The sequence below is a fragment of the Natator depressus genome, chromosome 15 (assembly GCF_965152275.1).
Source record: "Natator depressus isolate rNatDep1 chromosome 15, rNatDep2.hap1, whole genome shotgun sequence".
In the NCBI taxonomy this organism is placed as follows: domain Eukaryota; kingdom Metazoa; phylum Chordata; order Testudines; family Cheloniidae; genus Natator; species Natator depressus.
This window is the reverse complement of record NC_134248.1, coordinates 32,886,739-32,905,195: the sequence shown is the minus strand read 5'-3', so window position 1 is coordinate 32,905,195 and position 18,457 is coordinate 32,886,739. Positions and strand designations below refer to the sequence as shown.

The window sequence follows — 18,457 nt, the reverse complement described above, 5'->3', positions numbered from 1 at the left end:
ACCTTTCCAGACTACTGTACCCCTTTCAGGAGTCTGATTTGTCTTGCATACCCAAAATTTCACCCCACTTAAAAACTACTTGCTTACAAAAATCAGACATAAAAATACAGAAGTGTCACTGCACATCATTACTGAAAAAGTGCTTACGTTCTCATTTTTACCATATAATTATAAAATAAATCAATTGGAATATAAATATTGGGCTTACATTTCAGTGTATAGTCTATACAGCAGTATAAACAAGTCATTGTCTGTATGAAATTTTAGTTTGTACTGACTTTGCTAGTGTTTTTTATGTAGCCTGTTGTAAAACTAGGCAAATAGCTAGATGAGTTGATGTACCCCCCGGAGACCTCTGTGTTGAGAACCACTGCTCTAAGTGGACCAGCACATACAGGGAGACACCATACTTTCTGAAACAGCCATGGAACACTGGGCATCACGACACTTTGGTTTATACTGCACGCCGTGAGAGCACATTGTGGTTACAGACAGCATAGCCAAAAGTAACAACCCCCATTTGGGTCATATGAGAACCTGAACCTGGGATCTCTGGACGTAAAAATGTAAAGAGCTACCACTTGATCTAAAGAACCCTTAGAGTGCTCTTAGCATGGTAGTAGTAACAGACTCAAGTTTCTATATGTTTCAGAGTGGTAGCCGTGTTAGAGTTTTTGAAGTTTTTTTGTTGAATAATTGCAACTTTTAGGTCTGTAATTGAGTGTCCAGGGAGGTTGAAGTGTTCTCTGACTGGTTTTTGAATGTTATAATTCTTGATGTCTGATTTGTGTCCATTTATTCTTTTGCGTAGAGATTGTCCGGTTTGGCCAATGTACATGGCAGGGGGGCATTGCTGGCACATGATGGCATATATCACATTGGTAGATGAGCCTCTGATAGTGTGGCTTCAAAAACAGACTCCAACAAGAAACTTCAGAACTGGAATTAATTTGCAAACTGGACACCATTAAATTAGGCTTGAATAAAGACTGGGAGTGCATGCGTCATTACACAATCTAAAAACTATTTCCCCATGCTAATTTTCCCCCTACTGTTACTCACACCGTCTTGTCTACTGTTTGAAATGGGCCATCCTGATTATCACTACAGAAGTTTTTTTTCCTCCTGCTGATAATAGCGCACCTTAATCGATGAGTCTCATTAGAGTTGGTATGGCAACACCCATTTTTTTCATGTTCTCTGTGTGTATATATCTATATATCTTCCTACTGTATTTTCCACTGCATGCATCTGATGAAGTGGGCTTTAGCCCACAAAAGCCTGTGCTCAAATAAGTTTCTATGTGTGGTCTAGCAAGTAAGAGGTAACAGAGTCATGGTGGGTTACAGAATCACCTAATTTGATATGTCCCTTGGAAAGAATTTGGCAAAGTGGATGAGACTTGATGCTGTTGCATTAGAGACTCTGTTCTATTTCCAGCTCTACTAGTGACCCTGGGTAAGTTCTTGGTTACATGTGTGAGATCTTGTTCATAATATGGGTTGTGAAGGACACAGAAGTATTGTCAGTCAAAGAGCTGGGACTAGAATTCATGGTATCTCGACTTCTAAGTCATTGAACTTTCCATTAGGCTACAGGGCTTTGTATGGAAACGGAGCCCTCCCCCTCCCCACACACCAGTGGAGCTTTTAGTATCATCACGAGACTCTTTGCAGCCAGAGCCAAAATCACATTATTCTCAATAAGTCTGAGTTGGCTACACTGCTCGGCAGTTTAGTGTTGCGTAGTTCTCTGTTGGGCTGTGCTACCCAGTTGTCCTTTAACATGGAAAATGCCTAATGGCCACAGATTAGAGTTGAGTTAGAGGGGACCAAGGTGACAGTAAGGATCTATTTTATTAATAGGGTGCAGTATAACACTATTTACATATCTGCCTCCCGGGGGGGTTGTGCAAATTAATTATTTATACATGGCTTTAAACATGTGAAGACAGACAGACAGACACACACACACACACACCATTAAAAGAATTAGTGTAACTGATAGTAATGTTACCAACAATAATGCTGGAACAGTATAACTGAGCTATTTTAAAAATTTTATCTTCTGGTTTTTTTTCCAAAGTGATATAAGCTGTTGGTGTTAGTCTGAGAGGTCTGATTTCTTAGAAGTACTACAAAATAAAAGTACTTGTGCTAGGGTTGCCAACCCTCCAGGATTGTCCGGGAGTCTCCAAGAATTAAAGATTAATTTTTCATTAAAGATTGTCATGTGATGAAATTTCCAGGAATTGATCCAACCAAAGTTGGCAACCCTAGAATATGCCACCACTCACCATCACCACTTTCTGCATAAATGTATTTTTATGTCTCCTCTCCACTCCATGTTCTAAAGGGTTAATCCCTGATGTAAAATCTGACAATAATACCTGATCTTCAAGTTGGCATCGGGACATAATGGCTGAGCTGAGAAGTCTGTCAACAGCCCAAGAAAGGGCATTTGAAATAACGTAAATCAGAGCCAGAAAGATCATGATTAAGCACTGATGCTAGCAGTATACATCAGAGGTGCTGCATTGATATCTTTGGAAATCAGCCAATACACTGTCCATGGACTCTTTCTGTACAAAATCATGTACCAGCAGATGTATTAGTTTACATAAATGATAGCAGTGAGCACCAGAGTAGCATTGAACAAAAGATGATAAAGTAGCCTCAAGCATTACTGCATACAAAACATTTGTTGGTATGTTGGAAACATTTCAGCTTCATGGATAAGGTGTTTGCAATGGATCCTGTGATAGGGCATTATTCTTAGCCAAGTGATTCCATTTATCCATGTGTCAGACTTACTTATTAATTGTACAAAAACAAAACACTTGAAATTTTAAAACAATTACATAAAAAAGATAAAACTCTGCTAAGAATGCTTTAATTATAGGGAAGTGGAGAAATATCCCATAAGCAAGAGTCATTATTACACGTACCGACCTCACAGGGGTAAGAGGGGAACTGGTGAGGCTTAGTGGTTAGCTCATTATGACCAGATTGTCCCCAGCCCTGGAGGGATGCTCAAGGGAGGAGAGGGCACAAATTGCTGGCTACAGTTGTGCACAAGAGCTAGGCACAATTGCAGCCTAGACTGGCATTAGGCTTTCTGAAAGAAATGAGAGAGGTTGATGGCCCCCCACTTTTGCACCATATCCGTGGAGTTGGCCTCCTGTGAAAGAAGTGCACATTGCACCCTGGAAGAAGGTAGCACAGTGACCATGCTCCCAGGTACCCATATAAGCATCTTGCTCTGGTCTGAGACATAGTATCTCCTGGGGTTCCCAGCGTCTCCTGCCCCAGTGCAAATCTGTAGCTTAAAGCCACAATTGAGCTCTTGAAGTTTGTAGTGTATCAGATTTATTCTTAGATGAAACATGCTCTGGAAGTACAGACTATACAAATTTGATTTTCACTCATTCTTTTTCTTCTCTTTTTCCCCACAGCCCTCATTGGTGCCTGTGGGGGGAACTATACCTCCCCAACATCTGTGATCTATTCTCCAGATTTCCCTGACACCTATGCCACAGGCAGGGTGTGCTACTGGACCATACAAATTCCAGGAGCATCTCAGATCCAGTTCAACTTCACTCTCTTTGACATCAAGGACTCCACAGACATGGTGGAGGTGCTGGATGGCTACACCTACCATGTGCTGGCTCGTTTTGATGGCAGGAACCGGCCTCCCATCTCTTTTAATGTCTCTTTGGATTTTGTCATTTTGTATTTTTTCTCAGATCAAATAAATCAGGCCCAGGGATTTGCTGTCGTGTACAGAGGTAAGAGGCTAACTGCTCCATACCTAGCTCCTGATGGACCATTTTTCTAAGGTGTTTAGGCCACGTAGAGACTTGCCCTACAGACACAGCGAAAACACATATTTTAACTCATATCATACATCTAAGGGTCCTCCATTTAGTGTAGTCAGAGTTCCAGGTGGTAGGCCTCCCACCCAAACTTCTGTCTTGATTTAGTAGTCTTCCCTTCAGCTGTTTCTCAAATAACTATGGGCTAACCCAAAACCCCATTCCCCTGGTTCCTCCTCCCCCACACCTGATATGATGGGGCTGAAAGAAAGACTAAAGTTGAAATAAAATGGTGCCAGTAGTCCAGCTGCACCTTCTGTTTTTCCTTAGTGCTTTCTAACTCCCTGTATATTCCACTCAGCCAGAAAGTGTCCTGGGATTCTGTTACTGTACCAATTACATTCAAGTCATCTTGCTCAGATCATTTTCGTCTTGTCTGCGCTAGAACACTCACCATTGCTCATGCCAGCAAAGCTGGATTGGTGTAAGACAATTTTAGGGAAAAAGGCATAGGTGCCGGAAGTAGGGGTGCTGGAGGCAATGCGGTAGCTGCTGGCTCAGAGTGGCTTCAATTGTTTACAGTTTGGTTCAATGGCTCTTAGCACCCCCACTATACAAATTATTCCAGCACCTCTGGAAAATGATAGTGTAGACACAGACATCTCTTGTATCTTCGGAGTTTCTAATTGTATGTCTTGTAGATAGACCCTGTCTCTCTCCTCAGTGACAGCCAGTAACCAGATGGCCACTCATACTAATTTTATCAGTCCGCAATGAAATATCATAGAATGCTTCAACTCTTCAAGCAGTGTGTTGTCCCCAAAACAGATTAACTAGAGCCACCACTTTAAGATTCACTAAGCAAGCTAGATTTTTAATAGCAAGTAGGTTGTAAAAAAAGAAAACACATGCTAAACAAAAAACGCTGAATATTTAACTGCAATCCTTAGCATCATCTCCTGAGATCTGGAGAAGCCATTCTGTTGTCCTAATTACAAAACAATGTATATTATCCATCTGAGACACAGTGCAGCTACTTTTCTCTGATCCTTCAAGATAAGCAAGGTCTCTCTCCTTTTTCTGACACTCCCTGTTGCTTGGTCTCAGTTTATACACTGGTAGAAGAGGCTCCTTTTCAGTATCGTAGGGAGCAAGCGTGAGATAGTATTCTAATAACTGGATCTTCCTGTCTTTTTCTTGGCCAGAGCCTTTTTCTTCAAAACAATTCAATAACCCAAGGAGGCACCTGGAAAGAGTTTGTTTTTTTCATGTACCTGTGTTTCAATGTGATTATTGGAGAAACTCCCTCTGGAATTATTAGGCTAGATTTGGAGTTGTGCCTCCTGAGAGGCACAGTCTAGAAGGAGAGTCTGTCTGTGCTGGGAGCTGGTATGGTACCTAGGGCTGCTCTAATGTATGGTAGCTTCCCTACAGCTGCTAATGGGCTTCTGTAGAGCCCAGAAGGACTGTATCATTGAGTGCTTATTGCTACCCTCTCTCTCCTACTTTGGGGAGCCCCCTACAGTTGGTGCTGCAAAGGGGGCTGGCACAAGGCTGCATATGCCAGCTTCACATAGCTCCTGTGCTGGAGAAAGTTACCCATGGGCTGTTGCAGCCCTTTTATGGCCCTTATATGCTGCAGAGTATATGGGTTGGGTCCAGAATCTGGCCCATTCTCCTTTATATATGTCTCTATTTATCATCTAAGGTTTTAGAAGGAAAACATGTTGGTCTAGGTTGAATAGAGTTCAATTAACAATTGACATTCAGAAAATCCATGTTGTTTGCATCCTAGTGACTGATAAGACTTTCCTAGCATCAGCCATTAAATAATTGTCTAAGTTCCCAGTTTAAAACAGACAGAGTCACAGTTCTTGTGTAATAAAATACAAAGTCAAAAACTATGCCCAAATAAGTAAATTAAGGTCTTGTTTGTATAACTTCTTGTATTTTCAGCTACCAAAGAAAAGCTACAGCAGGACATTACTACAGTCAATCAGAAATTTACTGAGGTGATAACTGAACAAGCAAATCTCCGCATCAATGCAGCCCAGTCTTCAAAGATACTTTATGTCATCACAACCAGTCCGAGTCATCCCCCAAGCATCATGTCTGGTAATATCCAAAGGGAATTGATGGGCAGAAACAACAGGGAAAATACACTGACATACAGATTATGAAATGGCTTACTTTTTCTTGTCATTCTCTGCGTGCTGCATTAGTGATGTACATTTACTGTATGGTACAGTGCGTTGAACAAATAAGAGTAGGCTAGATCACTAAGAGTGACACGAAGTGGTGCTAAATGCACGTGGGGAGAACCAGAGGGTCATTAGGTGGTTTTACTCTACCTCTGTGCCACCCTGATACTTGAGACTGCTGAGGGCCTCAGAGCTTCTCTAACTTGCATTTTCAAATACAAGACCCTGCCTTGGAGCTCTTCTATCAGCCAGGTTTGCCAGAGCATGTTGCACCACATTGTCCCACCCATGACATGCTCAAGCCTGAGTGTGGAGGAAAGATCAGGAGGCACTTGGGCTGCACTAGTTTAGAACTCGTTTGTACTAAGAGAATCTTCAGCTGCTGCCTCAAGGCATCTTTGAATCCCCTTTGTGCTGCTGAAATGACAAAGGGAACTAAAGAGGGGGGTCAAGGATCTGGTGCAATGTCCAACAGCCTACAGTCTGAAGGAATGCAATGACACAGAACAGGACAGTACAATACAGATCAAACACTGAGCAGAATCTGCAATGGGAAGAGAACAGGACAAATACTGATGTGAGATCATCCAATCTCCTTGCAAATGGAGAATTGTTTATGTACATTCCCATAAGCTTTGTTCAGTTTATTTTTAAAATTCCCTAGGAATGTGCTTCCATCTTTTTCAAAGATGGACAATTGCACAGCTTTAAAAATCTCTGTAAGGAAATAGTTCCTGGTATTTACTCTGAAGTTTGAAATTTTATCACGAACTATCTTGCACTGGCCAAGTGGGGATGGACTGATTGGAATGTAAAAGATCTCTTTCAGCTTCAGTTGCTCTAATTTAAACATTGGTTGAAATGGAAGCTTTCAATTGAGTGTCCAAGAGTAAGTGTGTTAAAACAGAAAGCACATACACTATTTTAAAACTATAAGCAAATTAATGTGCTAGAAGATATGCCTTTTTCTTTTCCACAGAGTGGACAGTATATGGCCTCACAGCTCTCCTCATCATAACTGTCTCAGCCATATTGGCAAAGATACTTCTGCATTTCATAATGAAGTAAGTATAGGATTAAGTTTTCCTGGGTGTACGTGGGACATACAGATTCAGGCCCACATGTGGAATTCTTTGTGTCCTGGAGGGAACCGCTCTCACCTTTTTATACTGTGACTAGTTATGTTCAATAACATGGGTTATATGTTATTTTCAGTGTCTCCTCAATCACTTGCCAGATAAAGCACATCTCTACCTTTCCACTCTTTGTAGAATGAAATATGCAATTGGACGATCCCTTTTGTTTTTATTTGATGGACATTCATGTTACCAGGAGTGAGAGGATTCTCATACAGACTAAAATTACAGAGGAGAAGAAATTAAACAAAGATTTTCAGCATTGTTGGGAGGAAGGCTGATTATTTTAATATTTAATGCAAAAAGTATTAATGAAATGTTAAAGAGCAGCCCATTCTGTCAGTGATGAATCAGTTAGTCTATATTCTTTCTCTCTTCTTTACCCATTCCAATTTTTCAGCAGCAGAGAGCCACAAAAGTGATTCAAAGTCTTGAAAATTTGTGTTAGCAAGAGATTTAAGATGCTAAATCTTTTTATCTAATTGACGGAGAAGGTTAAGTGGTGACTTAATTTTAGTCTACAATTACCTACACATGGAAGACATTTCTGATAGTAGACAGCTCTTTAAATATAACAGAAAAAGGCAAAACAAAATCCAATAGTTGGAAGCTGAAACTAGACACATTCAGACTAGAAATAAGGTCTAATTCCATAACAGTGAGGGTAATTAACCATTAGAACAACCTATCTAGGGACAGTGCGGATTCTCCATCATTTGAAGACTTTAAATAAAGATTTTATGTCTGCCAAAAGATATTAATAAATGCATACTCAGAGCCATCAATTTTAAGGCTAGCAGGGCCATTGTGAGATAATCTAATCTGAACCCCTGTATAACATAGGCCATAGAACTTCTCTGAATTAATATGTGTATGAATTAGAGCATATCATGCTTTTAAAATTGCCAGTGAGGGAGACAGCACCACAGCTGATAAATTGTTCCAATTAATTACCCTCGCTGTTAAAAATGTACACCTTATTTCAGTCTGAATTTTTCTGGCTTCAACTTTCAGCCATTCATAGATTCTAAGGCCAGAAGGGACCATTATGATCATCTCATCTGACCCTAGCATAACACAGGCCAGAGAACTGCTCCAAAATAATTCCTAGAGTAGATCTTTTAGAGAAAACATCCAATCTGGATTTAAAAATTGTCAGTAAGGCAGACACCACCATGATAAATTGTGTCCTTGGTAAATTGTGTCAGTTAATGATTAAGTACTCTCACTGTTAAAAATATACACCTTATTTCCATTCTGAATTTGTCAAACTTCAACTTCCAGCCATTGGATTGTGTTATACCTTTCTTTGATAGACTGAAGAGTCCATTGTTAAATATTTGTTCCCTATGTAGATACTTATACACTGCAATCAAATCACCCCTTAATCTTCTCTTTGATAAACTCAATATATTGAGATCCTTGAGTCTTTCACTATAAGGCATGTTTTCCAATCTTTTGAGCATTCTTAGGGCTCTTCTCTGAGCCCTTCTCAAGTATTTCCAACATCCTTCCTGAATGGTCGGCACCAGATCTGGACACAACCTTCTAGCAGCGGTTGCACCAGTATCAAATACAGAGGTGAAATAACCTTCCTCCTCCTATTTGAGGTTCCCAATTTATGCATCCCAGGATTGCATTATCTCTTTTGGCAAGAGCATCACATTGGAGCTCATAGAATCATAGAAATGTAGGACTGGTCATCTAGTCCAATCCCCTGCACTGAGGCAGAACTAAGTATTATCTAGACCTTCCCTGACAGGTGTTTGTCTAACCTGCTCTTAAAAAACCTCCAGTGATGGAAATTCCACAACCTCACTTGGTAATTTGATCCATTGCTTAATTACTGGACAGGTAGGAAGTTTTTCCTAATGTCTAAACTAAATCTGGTGCTGCAATTTAAACGCATTACTACTTGTCTTGTCCTCAGCAGCAAAGGAGAACAATTTTCACCCTTGTCTTTATAACAACCTTTCATGTACTTGAAGACTGTAATGTCTCCCCTCAGTCTTCTCTTCTCCAGCATGAAACAAGCCCAATTTTTTTCAATCTTTCCTTGTAGGTCATGTTTTCTAGACCTTTAATCATTTTTGTTGCACTCTTCTGGACTCTCTGTAATTTGCCCACGTTTTCCTGAAGTGTGGTGCACAGAATTGGACACAGTATTCCAGATGAGGCCTTATCAGTGCTGAGTAGAGTGAAATAATTACTTCTTGTGTCTCACTCTTTTTTTTTTTTTTTTTTTTTTTTTGCAACAGGATTATGTTGTTGACCCCATATCCTTTTCTGCAGTACTCCATCATAGGTAGTCATTATCTATTTTGTAGCTGTGCAGTTGATTATGCCCAACCAAGTATAGTACTTTGTATTTGTCCTTATTGAATTTCATCCTATTTAATTCAGACTATTTCTTCAGTTTGTCAAGATCATTTTGAATTTTAATCCTGTCCTCCAAAGCATTTGCAATCCCTTCCAGATTAGTATCATTCACAAACTTTATAAGTATACTCTATATGCCATTATCCAAATCATTTATGAAGATATTCAGTAGAACTGGACTCAGGACTGATCCCTGTGGGACCCCACTTGATGTGCCTTCTAGCTTGATTGTGAGCCAATGATAACTACTCTCTGAGCACAGTTTTCCAGCCAGTTCTATACTCCTTATTGTAGCTCCATTTAGGATGTATTTTTCTTGTATGTTTACGAGAAGGTCATGTGAGACAGTATCAAAAGCATTACTAAAGTCAAGCTATATCACATCCACTGCTTCCCCCTATTGACAAGGCTTGTTACCCTGTCAAAGAAGGATATTAGGTTGGTTTGATATGATTTGTTCTTGACAAATCCATGTTGACTGCTACTTATTATCTTCTAAGTGCTTACAAGTTGATTTTTTGATTCTTTTCTCCATTATCTTTCTGGTACCGAAGTTACGCTGACTGGTCTGTAATTCCCTGGGTTGTTCTTATTCCCTTTTTTATAGAAAGGTACTATATTTGTTCCTTTTCCAGCCCTCTGGTATGTCTCCCATCCTCCAAGCATTCTCAAAGATCATCACTAATGGCTCAGAGATCTCTTCAGTTAGTTCCTTAAGTATTCTAGGACATATTTCATCAGACCCTACTGATGTGAAGACATCTAACTTTTTTGAGTCATTCTTAACTTGTTCTTTTCTTATTTTAGCCTCAGATTCTATGCCATTTACACTGTTCTCTATGTTAGTCATCAGATCCCAAGTTTTGGTGAAAACTGGATACAAAAAAGGCATTTAATACTTTGGCCATTGCTATATTATCTGTTATTGTCTTTCCCTCCTCATTTGGTAATGGGCCTACCCAATCCTTGGTCTGCCTCTTGCTTCCCACATATTTGTAAAATGCTCTGTAACCATTTTTTATCCCTAGTTTATTTAATCTCATTTTGTGCCTTGGCCTTTCTAATTTTGTTCTTACATGCTTGTGTTGATTTTTAAAATATATTCATCTTTTGTAATTTGACCTATGACTCTTTTTTGAGTCTCAGGTCATTGAAGATCTCTTGGCTAAGCCAGGGAGACCTCTTACCATACTTCTTATCTTTCCTACACATTGGAATAATTTGCTCTTGTGCCCTTAATAATGTCTCTTTAAAAAACTGCCAGCTCTCCTGAACTCTTTTTTCCCTTAGACTTGCTTCCCACAGGATCTTACCTACCAATTGTCTGAGTTTGCTAAAGTCTGCCTTCAAGTCCATTGCCTTTATTCTGCTGTTTTCCCTCCTATTATTCCTTAGAATCTTGAACTCTATCATTTCATGGTCACCTTCATCCAAGCTGTCTTCCACTTTCAGGTTCTTAACTAGTTCCTCCCTGTTTGTCAGAATTAAATGCAGAATATCCTCTCCTCTAGTCTCTTTCTCTACCTTCTATAATAAAAGTTGTCTCCAATGCATTTCAATAACTTGTTGGATAATCTGTGCCCTACTATATTATCATCATGTTCAGCTGATTATCCACCACAATCCTCAAGTTTTTTTCAGAATCACTGAAGTCTTCCTACTGGGTAGTGGTCATTAGTAGAAGAAGGAGCGCTCTTTGTTTGTGTTCTCACTAGCAACAGAGGCATGAAAACCATTAGTGCACCAGGCTGAGAACATGGTTATTATTTCTGACCACCAATCAGGATTGATGCAAAGATTTTTTTTATGCCTAAAAGAAACTATTACAATCATCTAGTCTGTCCTCCTGAAGAACACAGGCCATAGAATTTTGTCCATTAATTCCTGCTTCAAGTCTATAATTTATGGCTTAACTAGAATATACCTTTTAGAAAGACATCTGGTCTTGAGCTGCAGACTTCAAGTGAGCAAGGGTTTGCCACATACCCGGTTAATCTGCTGTGATTGTTAATTACCCTTTTGGTTAAAAATGTGCACCTTATTTCTAGTTTTAATTTTTCTAGGCTCAAATTTCAGCCATTGGTCCTTTTTATGCTTATGTCAGCTAGGTTAAAGAGGCCTCCACTGTCTGATACATTCTACATATGTGGGTAGAAATAGATTGCAATCAAGTCACCTCTTAAACTTCTCTTCAGTGAGCAAAACAGATTGATCTTAACTTTCTCACCATAATGTGTGTTTTTCCAGAGCTCAGATCAATCCTGTAGCACTTCGTTGAATCTTCTCCAATTTTTCAACATCCTTTTTCAATGTGTAGCAACCAGAACTAAACACAGAATTCCAGTTGCGGTCTTACCAAACCATGAAGCGATGTTATCCCTTCCCTACTCCCATTTGATATTCCTCTGTTTATACAGTCAAAACTCATGGTAACTTTTTTAGTCACAAGTATCATACTGAGAGTATTTTTAACTGGTCGTTTACCATAACTCCAATGTTCTTTATGGACCCACCATCCCGTAAATATGTCCTACATCTTTTGTTCCGAGATATATGACCTTGTATTTGGCTGTATTAAAATAAGAAAGTCCTATGTGTCTCAGAAGCAACATGAAAATTTTTCAATTGCAGTTTGCTTTATGTGCTCTCATCATCACTTTGCAAAAGCAACACCTGTCCTTGTGCCAATGAGGCACAATTGTTTTAATTTACCTTTTGTTAGGGTTCACTACAACTTGCAGCTAGTACAAAAAACAGATTGGAGCACCGAGGATCACAATGTACTACCCTTTTTACATTATCTGCCTGTAAAGTGGCAGATTGATGTTTTAAGTTTGCATGGTTAGCCTTTAATGCCTTGAATATGTGACTTCCTACCTGAGCCTCATCCTGAGGTATTAGCGCTCTGACACCTTATTGATAGGCGTTCTACTTTTGCACATGGATCACTGGATGACTGCACTTTGGCTGTGGCAGCTCATGGCATGTAGAATTTATTCTACATTCCAGAAAAGATCTGTAAACACATTTTTTTTAAGAGGCATTTTCGTTACTAACATTGATTAGCTCCTGAACAGAACCCTCTCCCCATTTTTAAATACTCCCAAAATAGCTAGTCTTTTAGCAATTTTATAGTGTTGTTTTAATGGTGCTTTAATTATACTTCAGATTGTTGTTTAGTAATAATGCAGCATGGTCAAGTGGACAAAGCATTGGCTTAGGACTCAGAAAATCTGGGTTCTTTTCCCAGCTCTGCCAATGACTTGGTGTGACCTTTTCATATCACTTCTTTGTGCCTTCTGTTTCGCCTCTCATCCTGTTCTGTCTAGTTTATTTAGATTGTAAACCATATGGGGCAGGGATGGTTTCTTATTATGTGGTGTAGAGTGCCTAGCATAATGCTGCCCCAGTCTTATCTGGGGCCTGCAGACATACTGTAATACAAATAATATAATAGTGGTAATAAAATAAATAGCAGCTCGCCAAACAATTTAGCATGTTATTAAGACTATAATTGTAAAATAACTGTTTCTTAGATCTCATCAGGCACCTTCTTCAGCTGAGATAGGGGATTCTCACCAAGCAACTACTGCAGGAGAGATCTGGAGTATTTTTTACAAGCCATCCACCTCCATCTCCATCTTCAAGAAAAAATTTAAGAGCCAACAAGATGATTGCAACCTCCTTGTGGGACACTAAAGTGACAGTCACTCCATGAGACACATTATTCTGCTGCAGTTCAAAGTGTATTGGGGATAATCTTTTTTCTCTATCTTCTCCTTGTTTTCCAAAGGATCTGGACAGAACGTTTCTGGAGTTCCATGGTGCACACCAGACATGGGAAAACCAGCTGCTATAACCATTTTGAAGTATCTAGAGCTTGTCAGCTCTCATCCTTCTAATTATGGTCTTAAACCACTTCGCTTAAAATAGAAACAGAATCTCTAAAACAGTAGGTGTCCTGCACACCCACAAAATGAGATGAATGTGAGAACCCTGTGGAGATCAGGACTTTGGGTCTGCTTTGACTGCTGTAATAGTTTAGGTCATTTTAAGCACAAATATAAATGACACCATCTTTTCAGCTGCTGCAGCAACATGTGCTGAGTTGCCTCTGCTGTAGATGTTTCTAGCTGGCAATGTACAAAGGTGAGGGAGTCACAGACTTTGAGAAGGTATCTGCCTCATAGCCAATGTTCTGCTATTTTTGGATGGCCTCTTTTCAGAAGTACAAATATAGAGAACCAATCAGGTCTTAAAGGTAAAATTGGGAGAAAAATGCTCAACAAAGCCTGAGCTACAAACAAATTAAATAGGTGGTGCTCATTGGTTCAGAGTCGACATGGGATGTTTAAAGTTTAAAGTTTGTGTGTCCGAGCCACAATGCCTACTAAGTGTTTTCTAAGAGGTCACTTGTAGTAGCAAGAGACATGTCATGACAAACCTATACCATTCTTATGCCCTGCATCGAGTCTGGATGTGAACATAGGGCTGCCTAACAAAGCAATGACCTTTTCAGTCAAACTGTTAAGCCAGCGAGCTTCAGATGGTAAGGCTGGCAATCAAGATTCCCTACAACAAAAGTTAAAGATATCACTGACAGTGGCAAAAGGTGGGGATGACACAATGGAGCTGTAATAGTTGGTAAATGACTGCATGGCATTATCAGTATCAACTGACGAGAAGGCTGGAAGGAACAGGAACAGCCAGGGATATAAGCACAGTCAATCACACCACCAAAATCCACCAGTAAGGGGCAGCAGAGTGTGCAAATGTATCTCAGAAGTCCTGAACATGAACTATCTTGGCCTCTCCTGTAGGGGAGACAATTGCCAAAAATCTAATATGGCAGCGACACAGAAATAGCGAATGCTAGTATAAGCACGTCTTTGATACATGCTTACCTAGGGAGGTGGTGGAATCTCCTTCCCTAGAAGTTTTTAAGGTCAGGCTTGACAAAGCCCTGGCTGGGATGATTTACTCGGGGATCGGTCCTGCTTTGAGCAGGGGGTTGGACTAGATGACCTCCTGAGGTCCCTTCCAACCCTGATATTCTATGATTCTATGATTCACGCACACACGTGTGCGCACACACACACACACACACACACACACACACACACACATATGCTTAGAAAGCTGTGAATTTAGGAGAGCCCTGTAATCCCTGGGATGTTCATACACGTGTCTAGAACCCGAATCCCAGGGTACCGTGGTGGGGACATGTTTGTGGGTGAGAGATGTGTAACCATGAAATGCTCCCAGGCAGCGGTTTGGGGGCCGGGGGTGGGGGTGGCATGTGTATGTGTGGGTGAGAGAGGTGACCAAGTAGAAATGTATGTGACAGAGAGACAAACCCGCTGTCCTCATGATGCCTGAATGTATGTGTCCATCTGTAACCTCTGGGACACTTGCACTGCGACATGAGTGTTGGTAGGGTGTGTTTAATCTGGAGTGTTCTGTGGGTTTACTCATTATAAATGCTTCAGCAACTCGTATGCCATTTAAAAAGGAAGTTGCTGCAATGAGAGCAGCTGAAAAAACAGCAGTAGTTTCCACAGCTCAGGGCCTGAGCCTCCCCCACATTCCTATGCTAGTGTCTGGACAGCAGGCTTCACTTCCCTGCACAGGGGACGCTTTGATGCTTCCAGCTTTTGCACCTGTTTCTATTGTGACCTCAACATCATATTTCAAGTGCACAACATACTTCCCAGCAATCATGAGGCCAGGATTAGGATAGTGGCAGCCAATCCTTACCCCAAGGCTAAATCAAGCTGCCTTGCTGTGCATTCCAGACTACAGGACTACACAAGGAAGTGGTGGGACAGCTGGATTTTGTCTCCATTCAGAGGTGACAGCATATAAATGTGAGTAATCAAAGTGAAGAAAAGCTCCAGTTAGGCAACAGAATGAGGAAGAGAAACACTGGAGACAAACACCAACACCTCAGGAAGTCTACACAAACAAAGCAAAATTGAGGCCAAGACAAGTGACAGCTGCTGCTTTCAGTTAAAGGTGGTTTTGAATGTTCTTGCCAACAATATCAAGGCCAAGAGTGTTCTCACTCCAATCTTTTTGATCCAGGAGAGGGGATTACACAAGTCCAGCTGTCTTCATACCCTGCAGTGTTGGAGAAAGTATCTTGTTCCAGAAGTCTTTGGACCTGTATCAACATATGCTCACCCTCCACCCCGGGCTGCCATAGAAACCATGCTCTAACCTCAGAGCCAGGTGACTGACAAAGACATGGCCAAGAATAATCTTCAGGATAGTTACAGAAGGGACACGGGTTTCTCACTAGAACAGTCGGAATGATACTTTCATATGAACAAGGGCTTAAGGCCAGCCTGTGTCCTCTTAATAATAAGGCTCTTTTGTGGAATCATTAGTTACATGATTTCCTACACTATGGAAAGTCTGAACGTGGCAGGGCAGAGCCTCAACAAGTGTGTTACCATAGCTCTATTGACTATAGTGACTCTATGACAATTTACAGTAGCTGAGAGACGGGGCTTATTTCACTAAGAGTTCTGCGCTGGCCAGCCTTGCCTTGGGTAATTAATTTTGATCTTCTGCTTCCAAACAGAGCAATGTGGACCTAAGGACCCTAGTATATGGTGGAAACAGGCCTTTCCCCATTTGTGCATTCCCAAAAATATTTTCAAACTGCTGCATCATTGTATTGGCCAGAATGTATGAGTAGACTCATGCAGCAACAAATGCAAAGCCAAGAAAGAGTGTTTTTCCCTGTGAGTATCATACTGCAAGCCAAATAATATGATACGTCTCCTACTAACTTGAGGTACCAATCCACTTACAAGGAGGGAAAAAAACAACTCAAAATACCCCCAAAGGAAACTGTGACTCACAACGGTGAAGGCTGTTGAACAAACAGCTGCTCAAACTGAAACAGAATTCAGTGAGGCCCTTTTAAATGAATCTCCAGTTAGAAGAAAAGAATAATTGCTCCAAGCTTCACAAAAATAAAATATCATAAAAATTGACATGTTCACAGATGGTCCCTTAAAAAGAATTTTTATCTGCATCAATGACTGCTGCAAAAAGGCAGCCTGCAGAGAGAGATGGTGAACGGGGATGGCAAGAGATCACCTAATCAAACCAGAAGGTACTGTAATTAGGAAAAAAAACTGAAGTCCCAGACAGGCTGATGCTCTCAGGCTTATATTAGAGGGATGGGGAAAAGAAAGGATCAGTTGTGCCACTCAGGGCTTCCAAGTGAATGTTTGGGTTTTTCTTCTTTTTTTTTAAATTAATGAAGCTACTGAGCATTTGTTCAGATCTCCAGGGACTGGGCGTGTGGGAGAATAGGACTATAGACCTGCAGAAAGCCAGAAAAATGGGGTGCACTTAAACCTGAAGTCCCAGCCCTAGCTCTTCTATACTGGCTGTTAGTTTAGGCGCCCACTTATGGGGACTGCTGTCTTGGCATACTTTATGCCCTTGATGTAATCATCTGAGGAACAGAGACAATATGCTGGAGAGCCCTGCAACATCAGCCAAAAAGGAAAACGTAAACTGGAAGCTAAGGGGATTTCAGAAATATGGTTTTGCCAATTTCATCTACTTCACCGACCTGGCAAAGCTAAACTGGTTTCTGTCTCTGATCTGATGCTGTTGGGCATGCACAGTCACTTTGTATCTTGGTAAATAAAAAGTTCAGATGGAAAAATCAACTAGAATAGCTGCTTTTCAGAGCATAGCAGCAGCTAGGAACCAAGAGATGTAATGCAATACAGAGCCTCTATGACTCAGTTGGCAGTGGAGAGGAAATTCCTCTTTTCTCAGTCCTAGTCGCAGTCTGTTCCTGAATCTGAGGGAGGTTTTCATATTTACATTTCACTGTGCTGCAGAGTGGACAAGAGACGTAACCTGCAGATGATGCCATAAAAGTGATGTTTATTTGCCATAGTTGGATCTCAGAGGTTTCAGAATAATTCTATAATAAATACACAGTGCCAAAAGACTTTCCTAAGACAGCAGTTACCACATTGTTTCTAGCAAAAGGGAAATGTAATGAGCACAGTTGTATCTTCTTGAGTGAGCCTGCTAGAAGATCTCTGGAAAAGGTAGTTTAAGTACCTGAAAAACTAACAGGAAGGAGAAGGTTGGTTAAATGCAGCTGTTAACTCTTAAACATCAACAGCTTGGTTAAAAGCAAGCATCTGTTTTCCAAATAAAACAATTTGAATAGTCAGTGCTTTTGCCATGGGTAGGAAGATTCCTCTTGAACAGATTCATAGCAAAACAATGGAGTTTCTCCTCATCCCTAATTCCAGCCAAGATAATTTGTTTCCTGTCACATTTTAGTATAGCACAATACTGGAGAGTAAAGAAGTAGAAGGTAAAGCTAGTGACCCAGATGTTACAGGTGTAAGTAGGTCATGCAGAAGCTCCATTTTCTTGTTTTAGCAAATACTTTTGAGCAGTTAAAAATACTGATCTATGATAATCAATATTTCCTTCTACATGGAAAGTGCTTCAGAGGCAAGCTTTTTCTTTTCTTTTATTCTGAACAAGTGTACCAATTTCAAGTGGTTTTTTTAAACCTTGGTTTACATATTTTTCTCCCCCTTAATAATGAGTCTAGTTTCTCATTATTAAGATGCTTCATATACTCCCCCCCTCACCACCATTTCCCTAAGGTTCCTGTCCTGATTTTCAAAGCACTGCATAAAGTTGCTCTCAGCAATTCATAGAATCATAGAATCATAGAATATCAGGGTTGGAAGGGACCCCAGAAGGTCATCTAGTCCAACCCCCTGCTCGAAGCAGGACCAATTCCCAGTTAAATCATCCCAGCCAGGGCTTTGTCAAGCCTGACCTTAAAAACCTCTAAGGAAGGAGATTCTACCACCTCCCTAGGTAACGCATTCCAGTGTTTCACCACCCTCTTAGTGAAAAAGTTT

At 40.5% G+C, this 18,457-nt stretch overlaps 1 protein-coding gene across 2 annotated transcripts in view; it reads left to right on the top strand.

Moving 5' to 3' along the window:
• The window catches only part of KREMEN1 (kringle containing transmembrane protein 1), a 57,544-nt gene extending 42,757 nt beyond the window's left edge, over positions 1-14,787 (top strand). For both annotated transcript variants that reach the window (XM_074972366.1, XM_074972365.1), the window contains 4 exons: positions 3,455-3,787; positions 5,771-5,929; positions 6,995-7,079; positions 13,067-14,787. In XM_074972366.1, coding sequence (XP_074828467.1) covers positions 3,455-3,787; positions 5,771-5,929; positions 6,995-7,079; positions 13,067-13,229 — 740 coding nt within the window. In that variant the 3' untranslated portion in view covers positions 13,230-14,787. The remainder of the gene's footprint in view (positions 1-3,454; positions 3,788-5,770; positions 5,930-6,994; positions 7,080-13,066) is intronic.
• Positions 14,788-18,457: the final 3,670 nt, after the last annotated feature.